Raw genomic sequence first — 18,705 nt, forward strand, 5'->3', positions numbered from 1 at the left:
CCCAAGAGGGAGAAAGGGTTGTACAACGTGACCGTGGGGAGGTGCACAATCGCACCCCCCTTATGAACAGCTCCCTCCTCTACGCTGCCCTATGGCACTCCATCGCCAGCCGCCACGGGAACGTGGAGCAGAGAGAGCAGTGCACCCCTCCAAATGGGGACAGAAACCGTCACAGGCCGGAGAGGGAGTGAAGCAGGGAAACCTCGATCCCCTTCGCGTGGTGCTGAAACCGAGAAAGGAACAGACAGATTCCAGATCCGGAGGGGGGCAGAAGCCAGAGTTTACTCCTGTCAGGGGGCTGGGAATGGAAAGATTCCAATGCCCGTGAGGACAAAGACAAACAAGTGACACAATCTGGGGCATGGAGAGCTCACCCCACCCCCCCACGCCAGGCTGGCCACGTCCTTCAAGCAGACTAAATGGTGCATGTCCAGGACCTCACTGCAATAGGCATGGGAGTCAAAGCCAAGGCAAAGGCAAGGAGTGAATCTGATGCATCACTCTGGGAAGACTGGATGGTGACGACTGAACTCTGCCCCACCAGGGGCAGGTTGGACCCCCGGAGGCTCCTGCCCACAGACCCAAAGTAGCAGAGGGCCCTGGCAGGACACCTACCTTTCAGGTCCTCGTCTTCAGCGGTGGTGTTACAGCTCTCCATAGAGCCCTGCACAGCACAGGAAAACATCACGAGATGCAGTCAGGAGACTGAGGACACTTCTGCTTGCGGACAGGGGCATGTAACGCAAGGGAAGGGACAGAAATGGGGCAGCAGACAGCGGTACGACAGAGGGGCTGGGCTGGAACTGGGCAGAGCGTTAATCAATACCCAGCAGCAAGCAGCTGGTCTCCGACTCCAGAGCCCCCTGAGGCACACAGGGTTCTCCCATCCTGCCCACTCTGCATGTGCACCTGGGGAGCAGCTTGTACACTGGGTCAGGACAGGGACAGTGAACCCTGACCTGGGGGCTCCTAGTCCTCCCTGCCCAACTGTCTGAGAATCCACAGTCCCCCACCACCCTCTCCCAGTGCCAGAGCAACTGTCCACCACCATCCCCAGAGGGGCCGGCACTAGAGCCACAGGGGTTTCTCTACGGAAACACGACGACGCGCCCCGTACCTTTATGCCATCTGTGGCATTGTGGACCACTGTCGTTTGAGGCTCCTAGGAAAAGGGGAAAAGAATTAAATTCCAACTCCAAATCGTTTCCCCGGTTTTCACTCTAACACGCACAGGACCACTGACCAACACGGAAACAAACCACAGACAAACCACCCCCTGCTCCGGGGGCCTCGTGGGAAGAGGTGCTCTACTAACAGCCACGTTCACAGGGACACAAAGCCCCAGACGTCCCCGCTCCCAGGCCCCACTTCGCCTTCGGAGAACGGCGTTGGCACAAACACCTGAAACCTGCCACCAGCTGACCGCTGGGTGCATAAAGCTCCACCCTTGGGAAAGCAACTGACTAAGCAATGTGCTCTCAGCAGGTTTGCTCTCCAAGAATAGGGGGTTTTGAGGCTGGGCGAGCAGGGGTGGTGGTGGGTGGGGTAGGGACCTTTGTCATTCAGTTTTCCATTGAGTTTGCCAGATTTTTTTTTTAACTCAGAAAAGGATCATTCATCCTTTCCAAAAGACGAAAGGGGGTAAAATGAGCCAGTGTGTCCCAGGGAGGAGCTGCTTTGAGAACTGGGCTCAAAGGAAAATGCAGAACTTGCTAAACAAAAAGTCCCCAAAATGAAACATCTGTAACACGAAAACGAACCAGAAAGACACTTTCAGCGCCGAAAGGGTAGCAGGCAAAGCCACTAGGGGGTAGCTGAAAACTAGGGACTGTCCCCGGGAAGCACTGTCTGGAAAATTACAGAGTAGAAAGCAGCTGCCAGGCCTCTCGGAGCACAAGCTCATGCCTGCGCTCCTCCTGCTCTCTGGGAACAACATGCTGGGATCTTGCCCCATCTCACCCACTGACATCACCCTGCCAGGCAGATTGGCAAGGGCAACAGGGGCTGTGACGGTGCAGCAATGCACACTCAGCCGGCCATCTCCACTACCTGCTTGGCTGCTCCCTGCTCCCCAGAGGTATCCAGGGTAAACACGTGTGGGGGGCTGCTAAACACACCAGGCACGGCTGGCCTTGCCATCCCGCTCCATGCTGAGGGACGTGAATGGGTCATGGCAGCCACCAGCGTGAATGGGCTACAATGGACTCCTTGGAGACCTGTGTGCCTGGGCCTGAAGTGTGGGCTGCCTTCCCCGGGGCGCTGGAGAGAGGCTGGAGTTGCTTCCTCCATCACTGGAGACAAGAATTCCACAGGGATGGTCTGGGGGGTACAGCTGCCGCCCCCACATCCGACCATCCACCACTCAGCTCCCGCAGCCTCCTATGGCTGTGACCAGACCCCAGCAGCAGAGGAACAGACAGAACTAAGCCAAAAGACAAGCTCAGACAGAGCAGAACAAGCAGCACTCAGGGAGTGACCGGAACGGGAAAGACAAGGACGTAGTATCAGGGAAGGTACCATGGACGTCTGCACTGGGGGAGTTTCTTTTGCTGGGCTTACTAGACTGGTTTTGTTGTTGCTCTGTGGCTGAGACAGAAAAACAGATTGTTTTAGTTCCTCTGCTGAGGAGCAGAGTCAGCAAGTTCTCACAGCACTGTGCTTGTAGCACCCCACCCAACTCACCTGGTAGCACCCCATCACCCGGTGGTTAGAGACCACCCAGCCCCTGAGGTGCAACAGCAGAGGCACTCATCCCCCACCATGCCTGGAGGGGAGAGCGATGGGAAAGGAGAGCAGAAGGAAGAGGCAGCCGCCCAGAGGCGGGAGAGAGGGGTCCAGACCAGAACCTCTGGGGCAGAGGCTCCAGGAGATGAGGCCCCAGGGTGACGAGGGTGAGAGGTACATGGAACGAGGGGGCAATCTCAAGTATGGCTGGTCTGGTGCTGGGCCTTTGGGAGGCCAGGAATGAGAGGACACTGGCAGGGCCCCAGCACCGGTGCTTAGGTGGAACAAGGAGCGACGGGGACATGAGCAAGGAGTTCAAGCCCAGGCCGTGACGGGAGCTGCCAGGGTGGATGAGGCCTGCCAGCTGCAGAGCTGGTGTGGCTCTTTCCCCACCGAGTCTCACGCGGACAGGGGAAGTTAGTGACGCCTCTGGTCCTCTTTCACACAGCCCAGTGGCCTGGCAGCGCTGCCTGCACCCCTCCCGCTTGCAGCAAGACGACCTGCCCCTCGTGGGAGCGTCCCTGCCAAAGCAGCAACGTGCAGAGCCTGCGTCTCATGGGCAGCCAGGCCAGCATGCGCCCTGGGAATCCAACCATCACCCAGCAGGAGCCTCCTAAGTGCAGTGTTAGGGAAACAGGCCTGTCCCACTACGGCAGACAGGCCTCTCGTTACTGAGACAGCTTCCCCCCAGTCCCCTAAAACATCCCTTCTCCCCGACACCAGCGACAAGCTCACAGCTACTCGGCTGCAGATCAGACCGGTAGGACTCAGGCTTCAGAGCAGACTGGCCTCTGTGTACTGGCCCCTTGCCCACATTTCAAGGTGGCACACAGAGGGCAACTCAGGGGACCTCAGGACACGCAGCACTCCCAAAGCGGAGGTGGAGGATGAAGAATGCACACGCTGAACCAGGAAAGGCCTGGTGAGAGTTAGTCACACCCACCACAAGCAGATACCATGGGGCTGAGCTTCTCCTGCAGCCACCCACCCCTTCCTTCCCTCTGGCTTTTCCTCCCCAGCCATGCTCCCTCCTTGGGCTCCGCTCGGGTCCCTCAGGGAGAGAGCAGCATTTCTAGACACACCTCTCAGGCTGGCCTCACATCACCCCGCTCTCCAGCCTTCTGCGCCGACACCTTTGGCCTTGGTGTTTCCAGCATGGTGGTGATGGGGTGGAGAAGCCCTGTGGCTGTGTGGCTGACTCAGCTCTCGACCAGGGCAGGTGCACTGCTATGACCCAGAACCTCCGACATGGCAGATAATTGCCCTGTAGGTGTCAGGGCCAGCTGCCTCCCTTGGCTCGGGTCCACAGAGCTGTCAAAACACATGCAGCAGCCCCATTCTCCACCCTGCCCCGACAGAACCGGAGGAAGACAGACATTCCTCTGCACAGCATATCAAGGTCCCTGACCTCCACCAACTGGCCAAATCCGCACACAGCACTTAACTCCGAACAGCACCGTAACGCAAACACAGACACAGAAAACGGCTGGTCTGCTTCATGCCTCTACCTCCTCTGGAAGCGTCTGGTCTACTGACTGCTGCTCTCTGGGCCTCTTGGCCACTTAGCCACCGGCTCCTCACTTTCACAGCAGAGCGAGCCACGGGCATGAAGCCCTCTGCTCCTGAACTGCCCCAAGGGTTTGCGCAGCTCTATGCAGGATGGAGGAGGAGCGTGACATGTCAAGAGAAAGGTGGCACCTAGGAAAGCATCAGGCCATTGAGAAGAGCTATCTGATGGGTCACTTCTGGCAGCCCCACTGCCCACACTCTCTGAGCTAGACACAAGAGACGGACGGACGGATGGACGCACGTGCGCACACACACACACACAGTGTAGTGTGCAAGATTGAAAACAGAGCAGTGACCTTAGTGGGAAGGACATGGGCCAGCCAGCTAGAGGACAGGAAAGCCAGTGCTAGCCAACTGGGCTCACCCTGAACTCGCTGGCTGTTTATCCAAGTGTCACTGCCCCAGTGATCCTGAGACATTGTTTGGTGCCTTCTTCCAAGCTGCCTTGAGCAAGGGGCAGACGGTGCACAAGGGTCGGCTGGGCAGTGCTGGCACTGAGCAGAAGGGAACGGAGAGCCCCTGCATGTAATACTTCCGGGCCTGAGAGAAGGAAGGGCTGCAGCCCCTGGGGTCAGATTCTGCCCTGGGGTGCTCCCAGTGGTACTTTGGGGGTTGTTACTAGTAGCATGTTGCTGTGGCAGAGAAAGGGCAGAATTCCCGGCAGGAAGAGAGAAGCCGGCTCCTCTGCACTGGCATCGCTCAGCATTGCTCCCTTTCCTGCTTGGGGAGCTCCTGCTCCGGCTGAAAGGCAGCAAGAGCCGCAAGGCCAGATGATGAGACAGTTGATTTCTGCACCAGCCATCTCAGACAAAGAGACGGGCAGTAGAGAATTCCCTGGGACACGGCAGGGGCTGGTTTTCTTTCAGCTCACTGGAGACACCATTGATCCAACACCTTCTGGAGAGAGCAAACGCTTGTGGATGCATGAAGTGGGAATGCGGAACAGTGCGGGAGGGGTGTCCCTGGGGACCTGAGTCATGCTGGGAGACGTAACTGAGATCTGCATCGTGGGGAGGTCAGGGGCCAACAAGCCTCTTTGGTACAGAATTTCAAAACGAATTAAGGGCAGCTTTGAGGCACCGGGTGGTGCTGTGCCACGCCTTTGAATCTGGGCACAGTGGCACTCCAGGAGAGGCCTCTGCCAGACTTGGGGTGAAGCCTGTTTGTGCCTGACCTCAGGCTACCACCACCCACTCCTCTTTCGGCACCTCCACTGCAGAAGGACACTGCCCTGTCCCCAGAAGACACAGCTCTGCTCTGCACAGCCCCCAGGGAGCTGACGCTGTCTCCGCAGATTAGCCGCCAACTGCATTTTCAGCAGGAGCTGGTGGCAGGCCTGCTCCTGACCAATCACGCAGCCCTTTCTGCCGGGACATGGACCTATAACGTGCCACATGACTCCCGCGGCCCAGCCCGGACATGCTATGGAGGCTGATGGGCACAAGCTGAGCGTGCATGACATGGAAATGGTGGACGCACGGATCACAGGCAGCTCACGGGAGGTGCTCACCATCAAATGCACACTGGAGCTCGACTTCCTTTTCTGGACACACCATTGAGAGATGGAAAAAGAAGGAAGAGAGGCGATGAGAAGAAAAGCACAGAAACTAGTCACACGTTAGCACCATCAACGCTCCCAGGGCAGAAAGGAGCGGCAGAAGGAACGCAGACGCACCAAGAGGGTCCGACGTACAGGCAGTGCTAGCAAAGAACACCCCCACACATGGGGCGGGAGACTGGGGGGAGACATCCAACAAGTACAAAGAGGGGTGAGGAAGGAGGCCCCCACCTGCAGAGAGGTGCCTGCAGGTGCACTCAGGCTGGGGCTGAGGGAGGCACAACCCAGCCACACAGAAGGGGCAGGCAGAGCCCCCCGCCCACACACACGCCGCTGAGAGGAGGGAGTCCCAGGAATGCAGAGACCAGGGAAGAGCTCCCCATGCACACAGACAGGGGAGGGAACAGGCGCTCCCACACTGATGGGGCAGAGGAGTTATACACCCCCCAGCAGAGACGGGCGAGGGGCTCTATCTGCACCATGAACCCCGAGTTTGGGTCAGCTAACCTGTGTCAAAACAGCACTGGGTGAGCAGCTCGAGCACTGACTATGGGGCAGCTGGGGGTGAACCTCCCCCAGCCACTGGCAGTCAGCCACCCCTCCCCCACCCCGCCCCACCACTGGAGCTCAGTGGCAGCAGTGGGTCAGTGAACCGGTTCAGCACCTTCCCCTTCTGCAGGGTGACGTGCCCCAGACTGGCGCTCAGAGCATCTCTCCCGCCAGCGTGCAGGACGGGACACACGGACCTCTCCTGGAAGACATCTCTCCCCCCCTGCTCCACTCCTCATCAGCCCCGTCCCACAACAGCGCAGACCCCTCCCAGCACACTGCTGATGTGCCCCCCTACAGCCACTCCCCAGGGCAGAGCCCCCTCCCGAGCGCAGGCCAGCAGGACTTTCACCAGATGGCACTGCAGCCCCCAGCTCCGAGCTGGGCAAACCCGGCCAGCCCATCCGCCTGTCTCCCCAGACCCCGCCCAGGCTCCAGCCTCTCCCCTTTCACTAGGGGGTGCAGCTCCTCTCCCTGCTAGGGGCCACCCCACAGCACGTCCCAGAGCACACAGGGCCACAGTGGAGACGGTGGGGGCAGGGCTCAGCCTTCCAGACAAGGCGCCACGACCCCAACACCTCTCACCTCCCATGCGGTCTTGTGAGGCCCTGTTTTATCAGCTATGGGTCCCCACCTGGCCTGGGCCTAACTCCAACCTGAATCCACCCTCCACTAGTGGTCTCACGTGTACGGAGGAAGCAATGCAGCCAGCGTCCTTCAGACAATCCGATGCTGCCCCCAGCACACAGCCAGATACGCTCTCAGACGTGCGGCAGGCCTTGGGACCAGGCTGTCACGAAATTTCTGCCCTATTCTGAGCCTGTTCGGGGACAGTTCTGGCCTCTTGGGTGTCTGCAGACCTGCTCGCGTGGCACACCAGGCACCCACCTTCCAGAGACAGCAGGGTCTCACCCTCATGCAGCCAGCAGCCCAGGGCTGCCCCCCAGCCTTCTCCCAGAGCATGTTAGCATCTCCATGAGCTTTCCTGAAGGGTGCAGGGTCACCAAAGGTCTGCAATCAATCATCTTGGCGAAGCTCTAACCACCAAGGCCATTTCTGAATGTTCACAACTGCACTATGGGCTTCAGATCAGGGACTGTCCCTCAGCTAAGGCAGCCAGCTAGCCAAATCCAGCCTTCTTTCAGGCTAAGTCAGAGGAAAGCCATGGGCTGGTCTTGGAAGCCAGCACCAATGACCTAAGCATTATCACAGACCACAGCAGGGAAGCCTGGGGCTACCAGAAGCAAGAACAGTGGCAGCTGTATGAGACATCTCAGCCCCTTTCCCCGAGAGGCAGTTCTAGGTACATCCACACTGCTCCACTGTGACCAACAGAGCAGGGACCATTTACACCATCTGAGGGACTACCCTCAAACTTCAGGCTTCACCCTCTTCTGCAGACCTCTGGAAGCATATAGCAGACACTGCAGCCGGACATGCTCACAGATGCTATAGAGAAGCATCTCCCAAGGGGGGATAGTGTGTGGTGGGGGGCGACCCCCCCAAACTCATTCTGGGCTTTGATAGGTTTCTAATCAGAAAAACAGGGAATGCGGGGTATAGGATAAAAATCTGAAGTAGGCCATGATATTTGCTAAGAACCACTGTTCCAAAATGGAGTCTGGTCATCTCCCCCCAACTCCAGCCATCTCAGGAGGGCGTCCCGGTTGATGTACAAGTCCCTAGGCAACCACATTCCAGGAAGGGACCCTGTGGGGACGGTAATTGGACTATAGTTAAGGGCGACTGACACGATTCTTTCACTAACTTCTGCTTTGATCCTGCATCGCCCATGTGCTTTGATTCTGTAGAGATAACACGAATGATCATGTCCCTAAGAAGATTACATCAGGATGCCAGACGAGACATCACTGCTCCGCACATCAGTGTATTACAGGCGAGATATCACTTTATACACCGATGTTGAGGACTGCACTCTTCAAAGGACTTGTTGTTTGTAGATAAAATGTTCTGTAAACTGCACAGAAACTCTTTGTAACTCCCAGATTGTTTGTTAATCACATGGATTGCTTATTGATTGTTCATTGATTATGCTCATTTCCTTACTGTCTGCTCCTGTCCTTTCCTCTCTCTATCTAATCTCTATATAACCAATCATAACTTGGTGCCTGTCAGTGCATTCTGAAACTCAACCAAGTTCAGAATCACTCCGCCAGCTGGATGTAATAAACCTTTGTTGCTTCACATACAGTATCCAGACTTTATTCCAACAGGGGTCGGGGCGGACAGAAGAGAGGAGACATACCACTCTTTCAGGACTGTTTTCAATCCCCACTTATACAGCATCGTCAAGCGTAAGGGCACAATAGACTTAAATAACCAGCTCATGAAAACTGTTAGCACAAACACACACAGTTGTCTGTCAGATCACAGTATCAAAGCAGGGTCTAACCAAGTAATAAAAAATGCAAAACCCACCATCCCATCTGTCTCCCCAGGAATTACACTGGGAGGAGGAAATCTCAAGCAAACAAACATTTGCCTTAGTGAAAGTTAACTCACTCATAACTCAGAGTTCATCCACATAAATCCAACATCAGGAATGGTAACACACAAACCTCTAGGGGAACACTTTAACCTCCCTGGACACTCAAGAATGGATCGAAAAGTTGCCCTTCTTCTACAAAAAGGACTTTTCCTAGAAGATTATGCAGGGAGATTCCTGAACTGGAATTCATTTGCAAATTTGACACTTTTAACAATAGGCCTGAACGGAGATCTTAACTATCTTACGCATTACAAAGGCAATTTCTCCATCTCTGATAGTCTCAGGAATGGAACACATCCTACAGGTTGAATCCTCTGTAATCCAACACCCTCAGGACCTGACCAGTGCTGAACAAGAGAATTTTCTGGACCCGTGGAGGTCAATATTGCCTAGCAGATTACCAACACTTCTACTGCTTACTGGGCTCTTAGAAGACATTTAGGAGTAAATCACAGCTAAATAACAGCACAGAATGCTGAGAGCCAGGACTGGTGGCTGGAAACAAACTTGATGAGACCATGGGAAACCTGGCCACACCCATGATAAGTGGTCGTCCGGCTAGCTAACATCATGCCTGCTTATGGATGTTGCAGGATTAGAAAGTGCCAAACAGGAGAGGTTCAACCAGTACTTAATTTGCTTCATCAACGGGTCCTACAAGTGACAGATAATTCTTCTGTTTTTTCTTCACCTCACTGCTATATAAACCCTGGGTTCTATTTTTCTATTCCATTCACCTGACGAAGTGGGATTTACCCACAAAGGCTCATGACCTAATACACTTATTAGTTCTTAAGGTGCTAGAGGACTACCATTCGAAGTACAGTTTAAATTCATACACCATTAATGAGAAGAACTCAAACTTTTGGACACCACATAATCCCCATCCCAGATAACGAAAAAAAGACAAACAAGCAATAAGTAACAGAGAGGAAGCCGTGCTAGTCTTTACACTATCAAAACAAAAAGCAGTCAAGTAGCAGTTTAAAGACTAGCAAAATAGTTTATTAAGTGAGCTTTTGTGGGACAATGGTCTGAAGAAGTGGGTCTGTCCCACGAAAGCTCACCTAATAAGCTATTTTGCTAGTCTTTAAAAGTGCTACTTGACTGCTTTTTGTTTTGAAACAATAAGTAGTGGATGAACAGTTTTTAACACCCACAGAAAAGTAATGAAACTAATCCACACAAGTTTGTTCCCCAAAACAGAACTGGGCTTATCTCACCACTAGACACAACACAATTTATCAGTGCTGAAATACGTAACAAAAAGATCCATATCAAAATACATTTAAGATCATGAGGGCATCTGATGATACAGTCTGCCGCAGTGAAAAATGCAGCCCATGACAGACAGACACACACCAAATTGCCTCAGTGTGGTAAAGCACTTCAAGCAAGGCAAGAATGATATCCAAACCAAAGGCACTGATTCTCCGTTTACGTGCCCTTCCAGAAGGCTCCTTGCAGTAGCATTAGCACACACTAACAGGAACGGTAGACAAGCGAGTTTCTGCAGCGAGCATCATACATCAGCAAAACCCGCCCTCCAGAAATAATCAAATACCTGCAGTCCCCAGTCGCAGGGAAACTTGCAGCACACATTAAAAGCTCTGTTTACGTATCCTAACCCTCTCATCTAAAGATGTTTCAAGCGGAGTGCCCCAGGGCTCGGTTCTGGGGCCAGTGCTGTTCAACATCTTTATTAATGACCTGGATGAGGGACTGGATTGCACCCTCAGCAAGTCTGCGGATGACACTAAGCTAGTGGGAGAAGTAGATACATTGGAGGATAGAGATAGGATCCAGAGCGACCTGGATAAATTGGAAGATTTGGCCAAAAGAAATTTGATGCAGTTCAACAAGGAGAAGTGCAGAATCCTGCACCTAGGAATCGAAGAATCCCAAGCATTATTACAGGCTGGGGACCGACTGTCTGAGCAGCCGTACAGCAGAAAGGGAACTAGGGATTATAGTGGATGAAAGGCTGGGTATAAGAAAACAGCGTGCCCTTGTAGGGCCCAAGAAGGCTAATGGCATCTTCAGGTGTATTAGGAGGAGTATTGTGAGCAGATCTAGAGAAGTGGTTATTCCCCTCTATTCAGCACGGGTGAGGCCACATACAGGACACCGTGTCCAGTTTTGGGCCCCCAGTATAAAAAGGATGTGGATCTGCTGGAGCAGGTTCAGTGGAGGGCAACAAAAATGATTCAGGGGCTGGAGCACATGACCTATGGGGAGAGGCTGAAGGATTTGGACTTATTTAGCTTGCAGAAGAGAAGACTGAGGGTTGATTTAATAGCAGCCTTCAACTTCCTGAAGGGGAGCTCTAAAAGGGATGGAGAGAAACTGTTCTCAGTGGTGACAGACAGCAGAACAAGGAGCAATGGTCTGAAGTTACAGAGGGAGAGGAGTAAGTTGGATATTAGGAAAAACTACTTCACCAGGAGGGTGGTGAAGTACTGGAATGTGTTACCTAGGGAGGTGGTGGAATCTCCATCCATAGAGGTTTTTAAGTCCCGATTTGAAATAGTCATGGCTGGGATGACTTAGTTGAGGTTGACTCTGCTTGGGGCAGGACTTGATGACCCTTGAGGTCCCCTCCAGCTCTGTGATTCTATGTTGATTAGAACCACCTGCCAATAGTAAGATGCCAAGTTCCTAGAGGAGGGGCATCTGTGTATTAACAGCCAATACAAAGCAGGGAGAAATTCCTTGCTCAACAGACAGCTAAAAGTGCTTTTTTCCAATTAATGATAGGTAAAACCAAGTGTTTTGAGATGCTGGAAATACACCTCTGAGCCGATGATGCTAACAGATGTCTCATCGTATTTTCCATTTCCCCATCTACATGACTTCCTCACAAGCCAACGCTGTGCCTTAAAAGACTGCTAAAAAATAACCCCAAATTTCTTTTCGCAGCCCTAGAGGCCACAGTCTGGATCAGGGCCCCTTTGCATATGACAATCTTTGTCGGAAAGACTTAACAGATAAGACACCAGACAGACAGCAGGAGAAGCAGGATACAGCTGTGGGGATAGCAGGTGATCAGCTGGTGAGGTAACTCCTTCCACCGAAACAGATATTTGTCAGCCACACAAAGCACTGCCTTTACGTAGCCCTTGGCTGGTTAATTCCTTATGGCTCTCCTGGGAGAAGTGAGCAGGGGGAGCCATCGAAAGCAGAAGGCCACGGCCCTGCAGCCCTGTTCAGAGTTGGGGCATTCCAGAAGCCAGGGTAAACGACAGAAGCAGACCATGGCCAGACAAGCCTCGGATCACTGGTGGAGTAGTAGGTGCCACGGACAGGCAGCGGGGTAAGGGAGAGGATGGGATAAGAAGAAAGGGGAAGAAAACTGAAGGGCTTTGAAGAGCAAAACAGACAACTCAGCCTTTCCATGGTGACAAGTAGATCCCAGGGAGGGATCTGGGCGGGAGGTGATGTGAGCCAGCTCGGCTAGATGTGTTAGGCATGGTCTAGACTAGGCAAGCACTGCTAGTCCATAGCTGTGCCAACAAGCCCTCCTAGCAGAGACAGATGGCTTCTGCCAGCAGCTTCTATACAGATTCCCCAAACAAAATAAGATATTCCAGCAAAGGCACTTTTTACACTAGGGCTTTGGCTGATATAAAAATGTCATAAGAAAGACAATTAACAGACATCATTACCCATCAGAAGCAGGACATGTGGACCCAGCTTTAGGTGGGACGAGCATTTCCAATGGGAGGATAAAAGCTGGTCGCTACCTTACCCCTTGTATCATCACTCGCAGCACAATGCAGGTTACAGCTGGGAGGAGAAAACTGCTTGTGTAAGGACACCGAACAGGAGACCTGGGTTGTATTCCCAGCAGAGTCCAAGGACAGGGTCTCATGCCAGTGGTTTACCCACCATGTTCAGTGAGTTGGGGATAAGGGGCGGCGTGGTCAAAGCTCGGCCTTGGGGACAGCAAGGAGATGACCAGGGAACACTTGTCTTAAAAGAGAGAGTTAAGGGATTAAAAATAAGCAGCTGCCCATGAAAGGAGAGCACAGTATCGACAATGAGAACAGAGCACAGACTTTTGCCTTGGATAACCACAGACAGATGAGCAGAAAATACAACACTTCCTCATGAATCATTACCCCAGAGCACAACAGCAGCCGCCTTAGAAATGGCAGCAGAAATCATTCCAACCCCCCAGAAAGCACAAAGCCGGGTAGACGACGCTGTGGAGTCAACGGGGAGCCCAATCGAGTGAGAAGCTAACTGGAGTCTGGGGCCTTAGCACAGGCATTTCATGTGGCTCCTTGCACCGCCATCATCTGCGGAGAATTCTCGCTCAACACAAGACCGGAAAGAGCATTCTTGGGCATGACCAGCAAGCTTGCTACAAAACCTGTCGCTGCCCACTTCGTTATTCTGGGCTCTGAAGGCTGGAGTAGGGGAAGATATCATGACTCCGATACCGGGCAGGGAACAGGTCAGCTAGCAAGTCACTGCTGTTTTCTCCCTCGCCCACCATCTGACTGTCTCTCGGCTAGATGTTACGCAGCCAGGATTCTCTTGCTATACATGCTGGAGCCTTGAGCTTAGCTAAGAGCTCTGAGCACTACTGTAATACACATTAATAAGAAAATGGAGCAACAGTGGCCCCAGCGACGGATGGAAGCACACATGCTGCTGGAAGGTTAAAAAAGCATTCACTGTGGCAGACCAAAGTGTCCTTCGAGCATTGTGTATGAAGCATTTGGGTAACCCAGGGTGAGAGGGTCAGCTGGACTTTGGTTCTTTTTATTTTGTTGCCCTCAGTAACCCTTAAATATGAGGGCTTCAGCCTCATACTTGTGTATCTAGGCATTCACGGGACCAATTTGCAGCGTCAACTGTTTGCCCCGGTGGATTTCCCTTCCATGTATATTCTAAGAATTCCTTGTGTGGTTCATGGCTCTCTTTTGAGTGCACTGTGCCTCCTGTGTCCATGGTGGACTGATCCTGCAACATTAGCAACAAATTAAAGCAAAAGATATTAGTGCCTTTTCCTTATTATGCAGGGAAAGGAGAGGATGGATCTGCAGCAGAAACCTCCCCAGCCCACACGCTGAAATGTCGATCCTTTCCAGCCCGATTCTCCTGTAAGCTGCATATGCTGGGCTGCCATTGATGGCAGTGGAAGGTGCATGTGAGAGAAATATGAATCATTGTGCAGTATGCATGAATGCCACATCCATGAGCAGAGTCACACAGACCATTCTGATTACTCCCAGGGCCTTTGACACTCCCACCATTCCCTAGACATTGGATACATCTACGTAGGCTTGAGCGTGTTCTTTAACTGCTAATGGGACCAGTTTTTTGCAGCTTTCCCCCACAAAGCAAGGTGCTCGTTACCAGGAAAGCAAACACAAAGAGCTCAGAGGCAAAACAATATAAATAATGCATTTTAAACTGCTAAAATACCTAAGAAATAGCACTTCTCCACAAAAAGGTGTCACAAGCCCGTAGTCAGGTCTCCAGGGCCAGGGGTGAGTGCTGGGTCAGGACAAATCAACAGAAATTACCTGGCCACCTCTCCATCAGTCCTTCCCTCAGCTCTGCATCACAAAGCAGTCTCTTGCTTCCCAATCCCCCAGCAACAGTCGGCTCTGTCTTTCTGCCCCATGTTCCCAGTGCCTGGGAGAGCAGGGCTTCTCTGTGCTTTTCTCCTACAGCCTCCCCAGCAGCAGCAGCAGCAGCAGCAGCTCTGAAAGCTCTCCGCACTGAGGAAGTCAAAACTTCCTGGAAGTGTGAAAGGGGATGGGAGGAGGCCCGCATAGCTAGGTACAGGGCAGCAAAGTTCAAAACAGAAAGCAGAGCAGTCATGGCAGGCATTGTGGGATATTGGGGGAGGTCAGTTATGGTGACCTATTGACTGCAACGCCTGCATTGACATTACGGCCGACAGAAATGATTTGGTGTACGTACATAAGGCCTCAGTCAATAACAGGGCTGCTGGCTTTTGTTCCTTATTATTCCACCTTTTCTTTTGTTTTATTCTGAGGATTCAACTGAACCCTGAGAAAAAGGCTACAAACCAAACTGGACGGCTGTGTCTCCATGTGCCACTTCTTCTGGAAGCAGCATGGTAACGAGCCATCCAGAACATGCCAATGAGGCGTGGATGTAAATTTCCTGTGCCTCATCAGCATACGGGAACATGGTTTGGAGTCCAGAAGAAGCTCTCTGGAAACCCTCCTTCCAGAAGCCCCTTCTTCCCCAAAATTTTGAGGATGGTGATCTGGCTGGTGTCTGCTAGCCTATGTTTCCTGTCTCTTGCTTCACAGACCGGAAAAGGAGAATGTGCTGTCTGGGGGTAGACTGTATGCATTCCCTGGGGTTTCTGCACAGACCCAAGTTCAAAATCAGTTGGAGTAAGCGGAAGCACGTTCCAGGGAAACCATGAGACCAAACTAAACAGAATGAAACATTAACACATTATTCATTGCGTGTCAACTGGGTAAAAAGGGGGCAAGTGGTGAGCACACGCAATTTGCACGGAAGAGGCATTCAAGTGGGACAAAAGGTAATTTAGACAGAGGCATGATTCTGCATGAAATGAAAGCACAGGAGTGTCAGATGAAGCAGTGGGGAGCTGGCTTAGTCGCACTTGGAAATTCATTGAAATAACTATTTGGGGACATTTTGCCTGGTACAGGTACTCTTCAGGAACAGACTTACATGTGGACAAACTTATTCCAGAATAAGAGTTCCTTTTCTAGAGCTGCCAGCCCTGAAAGTTGTCTTCACTTACACCAATGGCTGAATTTGATCCCCATAGTGCGATAAGCTTGTCAGAGCTATGCTCACTTTACATCAGATCACACCTGTGCAACTTCCACTTGCTGTGCAACCTCTATCACTATATGGGCCCTGAATTCAGCCCCTGGTCACAACTACAGCGCACATTTCCCCCTCTTTGCTCAGTTTTGCTAAAGCAGCAAAACACGAGGCACAGGGCATCTGGCGACCAGTAACGCACCTGTGCTTGAAGCTGTGGGTGGGAGCTACATAACCTGCCAGAAACGTTACAACCTTTATTTCAGTGCAGCCAGCCTGCTTCTGCTCCCATGGTGGAGTCCCAGAGACGCCTGGTGAAGGACAGCACCACAGCTTTAACTTCTGCTGGCTGACTAGTGTCCCCGGGGGAAAGCAGCTGCTCTGATAGGAGTTCAGATCCTGCTCCAGGCATTTAACCCTGGCGGGTGGACTGAAAGGTCAAGTCCCTTGGCTCAGCCAGATCTTGCTTTTGCTCAGTGACCTAAAACAGAGACCGTGAGTTCTGTGCTGATGGGCTCCCTGTACATGTCACAGATGTGCACATGGAGGTTTGTTGCTAATCTGAAGGGGTCTGGTCACTGCAAGCTGGACGCTGTGGGAGAAAGTCAGTGATTTTCTCTGACACTTGATCAACTATTGAGAGAAAATAAAACTTCCCCAAGGACTCCAATGGTGAAGTCTTCCCGGGTGAGGGGAGGAGGATGAGAGTGATGGCAACAATAGTCTGAGGAAAGGTTAGAAACAGCATCAAAGGGGATGTGCAGCACCTGACTGGGAACGACAAGTCACCATGTGAAAGGAAGTGCCCCAGCTGGTCGCCCCCACACTCGACCTACATCTGATGTGACAGATTCGTCAACGCTCATCTGGCACCCCTCTCGTCGGGGGTGGAGGAGGATATGGGAGGGACACCCCAAAGCCGGCAGGGTATTTAGATAGAAAAGAGGACAGCTCTGCAGTTGAATTAGCAAAGTTAACAGGATCCAGCAAGAGACCTGCTTACACATCCCGTCCTCCAGCTCAAACCAGACACGGGCCAGGATAAGGAAGCCTGGGCAAAAAGGACAAATCGCAGCGAAGTGGCAACAGCAGGAGACAATTTGCGGGGTGACAGCTGTCAGGTCCCTAGTGCGGAGAGAGGCCGAGTCAATGGAACTCCCTGTTAGGCTGCTGGGTGGGACAAAGCCCAGCTGCCAGGAGACAGAGGTGTGGGGGGTGAGAAGGCGCCAGCTGCCGGTCACTCAGCACTGAGGTGACCCACAAGGAGGCCCCCACCAAGACCATGAGGAGGGGGGAACGCAAATGGAAAGTAAGTGAAATCTTTCACATCAGAGGCCTACGAATGGTGCAACTGAGTGGCAGACATGCCAAGCCAGTTCTGCAGCCAGCCTGCTCCTGAAGGGCCTCTGCAGTCCCAGACGCCATGGCGAGAGAAAACAGAGAGCCCTTTGAGTGGTGAAGGATGGACGAGTTCACACCTGACGAGCATGGGTAGAGAGGTCTGCCCCAGCCAGAGTGCCTCCATGCACAGCATCAGCAAAGGGCTGATCTGGGTGGGACAGGGGAGAGACTTCCATGACATTCAGCACTGGGCCACACAAGTAAAGCACATCACCAAGCAAAACCAGGCACCTCTCGCTCTCCTTAGCGGGCGTTGCGCTCTCGAAAGCAAGGGACTGAGCGTGCCACCCCCAGCCAGACAGCCTCTGGGAAGTGGCTGCGAAGGCTCCACCTGCTCTCTGGACGCCCCTCAGTCTTGCCCTAGAGCAGCTGTTTGCCTCAGTTCTGGCCCCCACCCCAGCACTGCTAGGGCCCCGTCGCAGCTAGGAGGAGGCACCTCAGTTTTGTCTCTGTGGCAGACAGGAATTCACACGTGGCCATTAGATTAAAGTCCCCAATATGACGCAGAGGCAGAAAGGAGGCCACCCATTTCCCATGTGCCCCCAGTATTTTGTGTAAGAGAACAGGAATGCCCCTCCTGTCCATTCATGTATCATCATTCTCTGCCTCCCCCACAAACCCATTTGGGCTTTAGAGGTTATGGTTATTCTGGAGAGCTGATGAACCCTCCCTCGTTGTCAAAGGTGAACCCAGCTTCACTCTCGTCACGGAGAAAGGTACCCAGCATCTATGGCGACGTACACATGCAGAGCCCCACCACCAGGCCTCCAAGCAAAAGGCTGCCTGTTAAAGACTGCACAGGTCTCACTTTGACGTAGTTATGATTCACCCACGCTCTGCAGGGAGCCTGGGGGATAGTAAAAGGTCTATGAGGACAGCAAGACCTTACGGGTCTGAGACGTTCCAGTAACACGCACAGATGTGTGATCTGCTGGTGCTTCAGCTTTCGCTTTGAGCAGCTGAAGCAGAGACCTGCTGTTCCTAAGTCTCTTCCCGCCTGGTCCTTGCCACGTTTTACACGGCGACTAGCGAGATGCCCCTCGGGCTCATAAGCAGCCCCACACATCACTGAACAGGAAGAGTTGGAGCAGAGCAGGGGTGTGCATCTGGTGACGGAAGCCAGAGCACGTGTGCAGGCGACGATGTGGAGATCTTTTACAACTCCGGGGGAAGGACTTACACGTTTCATGGCCTTTTTGGCTGGGGCTGGGGCTGTCGGCGGGGAAGAAGCCTGATCTCTCTCACTCAAACCTCTTCAGGGAGGGCGCTGTGAGCCACAGTGATGCTGCACTGCACTGCAGGCCGGATCACCTGCCACAGCAACGCCAAAAGTAAGGTATCCTCACTCCGCACCAGCCTGCTCTGGGTGACTGTGCCTTTATGCCATGGAGCCTGCCAGAGGTCAAGCCTCACCACTAGCTCAGTAAGGCTCAGTCCATGGGAGAGAGCGGGATCATTATGGCCTCAGCATGCATGGCACTACCTCACCCCAGCACCCACGAGGGGAGAACAGAAAACAGCCACCAGGTAAAACAAGGAGGGAAACTGTTCCAACTGCAGAGCAGTATCAGCACATAGCAGCAGCCAGACTGGGTCGGACCAA

The 18,705-nt window shown here is 52.9% G+C and overlaps 1 protein-coding gene across 10 annotated transcripts in view; it reads right to left on the reverse strand.

Moving 5' to 3' along the window:
* The window catches only part of CAMK2G (calcium/calmodulin dependent protein kinase II gamma), a 147,984-nt gene that overhangs the window by 18,174 nt on the left and 111,105 nt on the right, over nt 1-18,705 (reverse strand). For 6 of the 10 annotated variants that reach the window (XM_074999772.1, XM_074999771.1, XM_074999769.1 and 3 more), the window contains exons 14-17: nt 5,804-5,836; nt 2,518-2,586; nt 1,118-1,162; nt 616-664 (exon numbers count right to left, since the gene is read on the reverse strand). In XM_074999772.1, coding sequence (XP_074855873.1) covers nt 616-664; nt 1,118-1,162; nt 2,518-2,586; nt 5,804-5,836 — 196 coding nt within the window. The remainder of the gene's footprint in view (nt 1-615; nt 665-1,117; nt 1,163-2,517; nt 2,587-5,803; nt 5,837-18,705) is intronic. The other 4 variants (XM_074999773.1, XM_074999777.1, XM_074999774.1 and 1 more) reach the window with 2 other exon arrangements.

This window comes from Carettochelys insculpta, chromosome 7 (assembly GCF_033958435.1).
Source record: "Carettochelys insculpta isolate YL-2023 chromosome 7, ASM3395843v1, whole genome shotgun sequence".
NCBI classification, from domain to species: Eukaryota; Metazoa; Chordata; order Testudines; family Carettochelyidae; genus Carettochelys; species Carettochelys insculpta.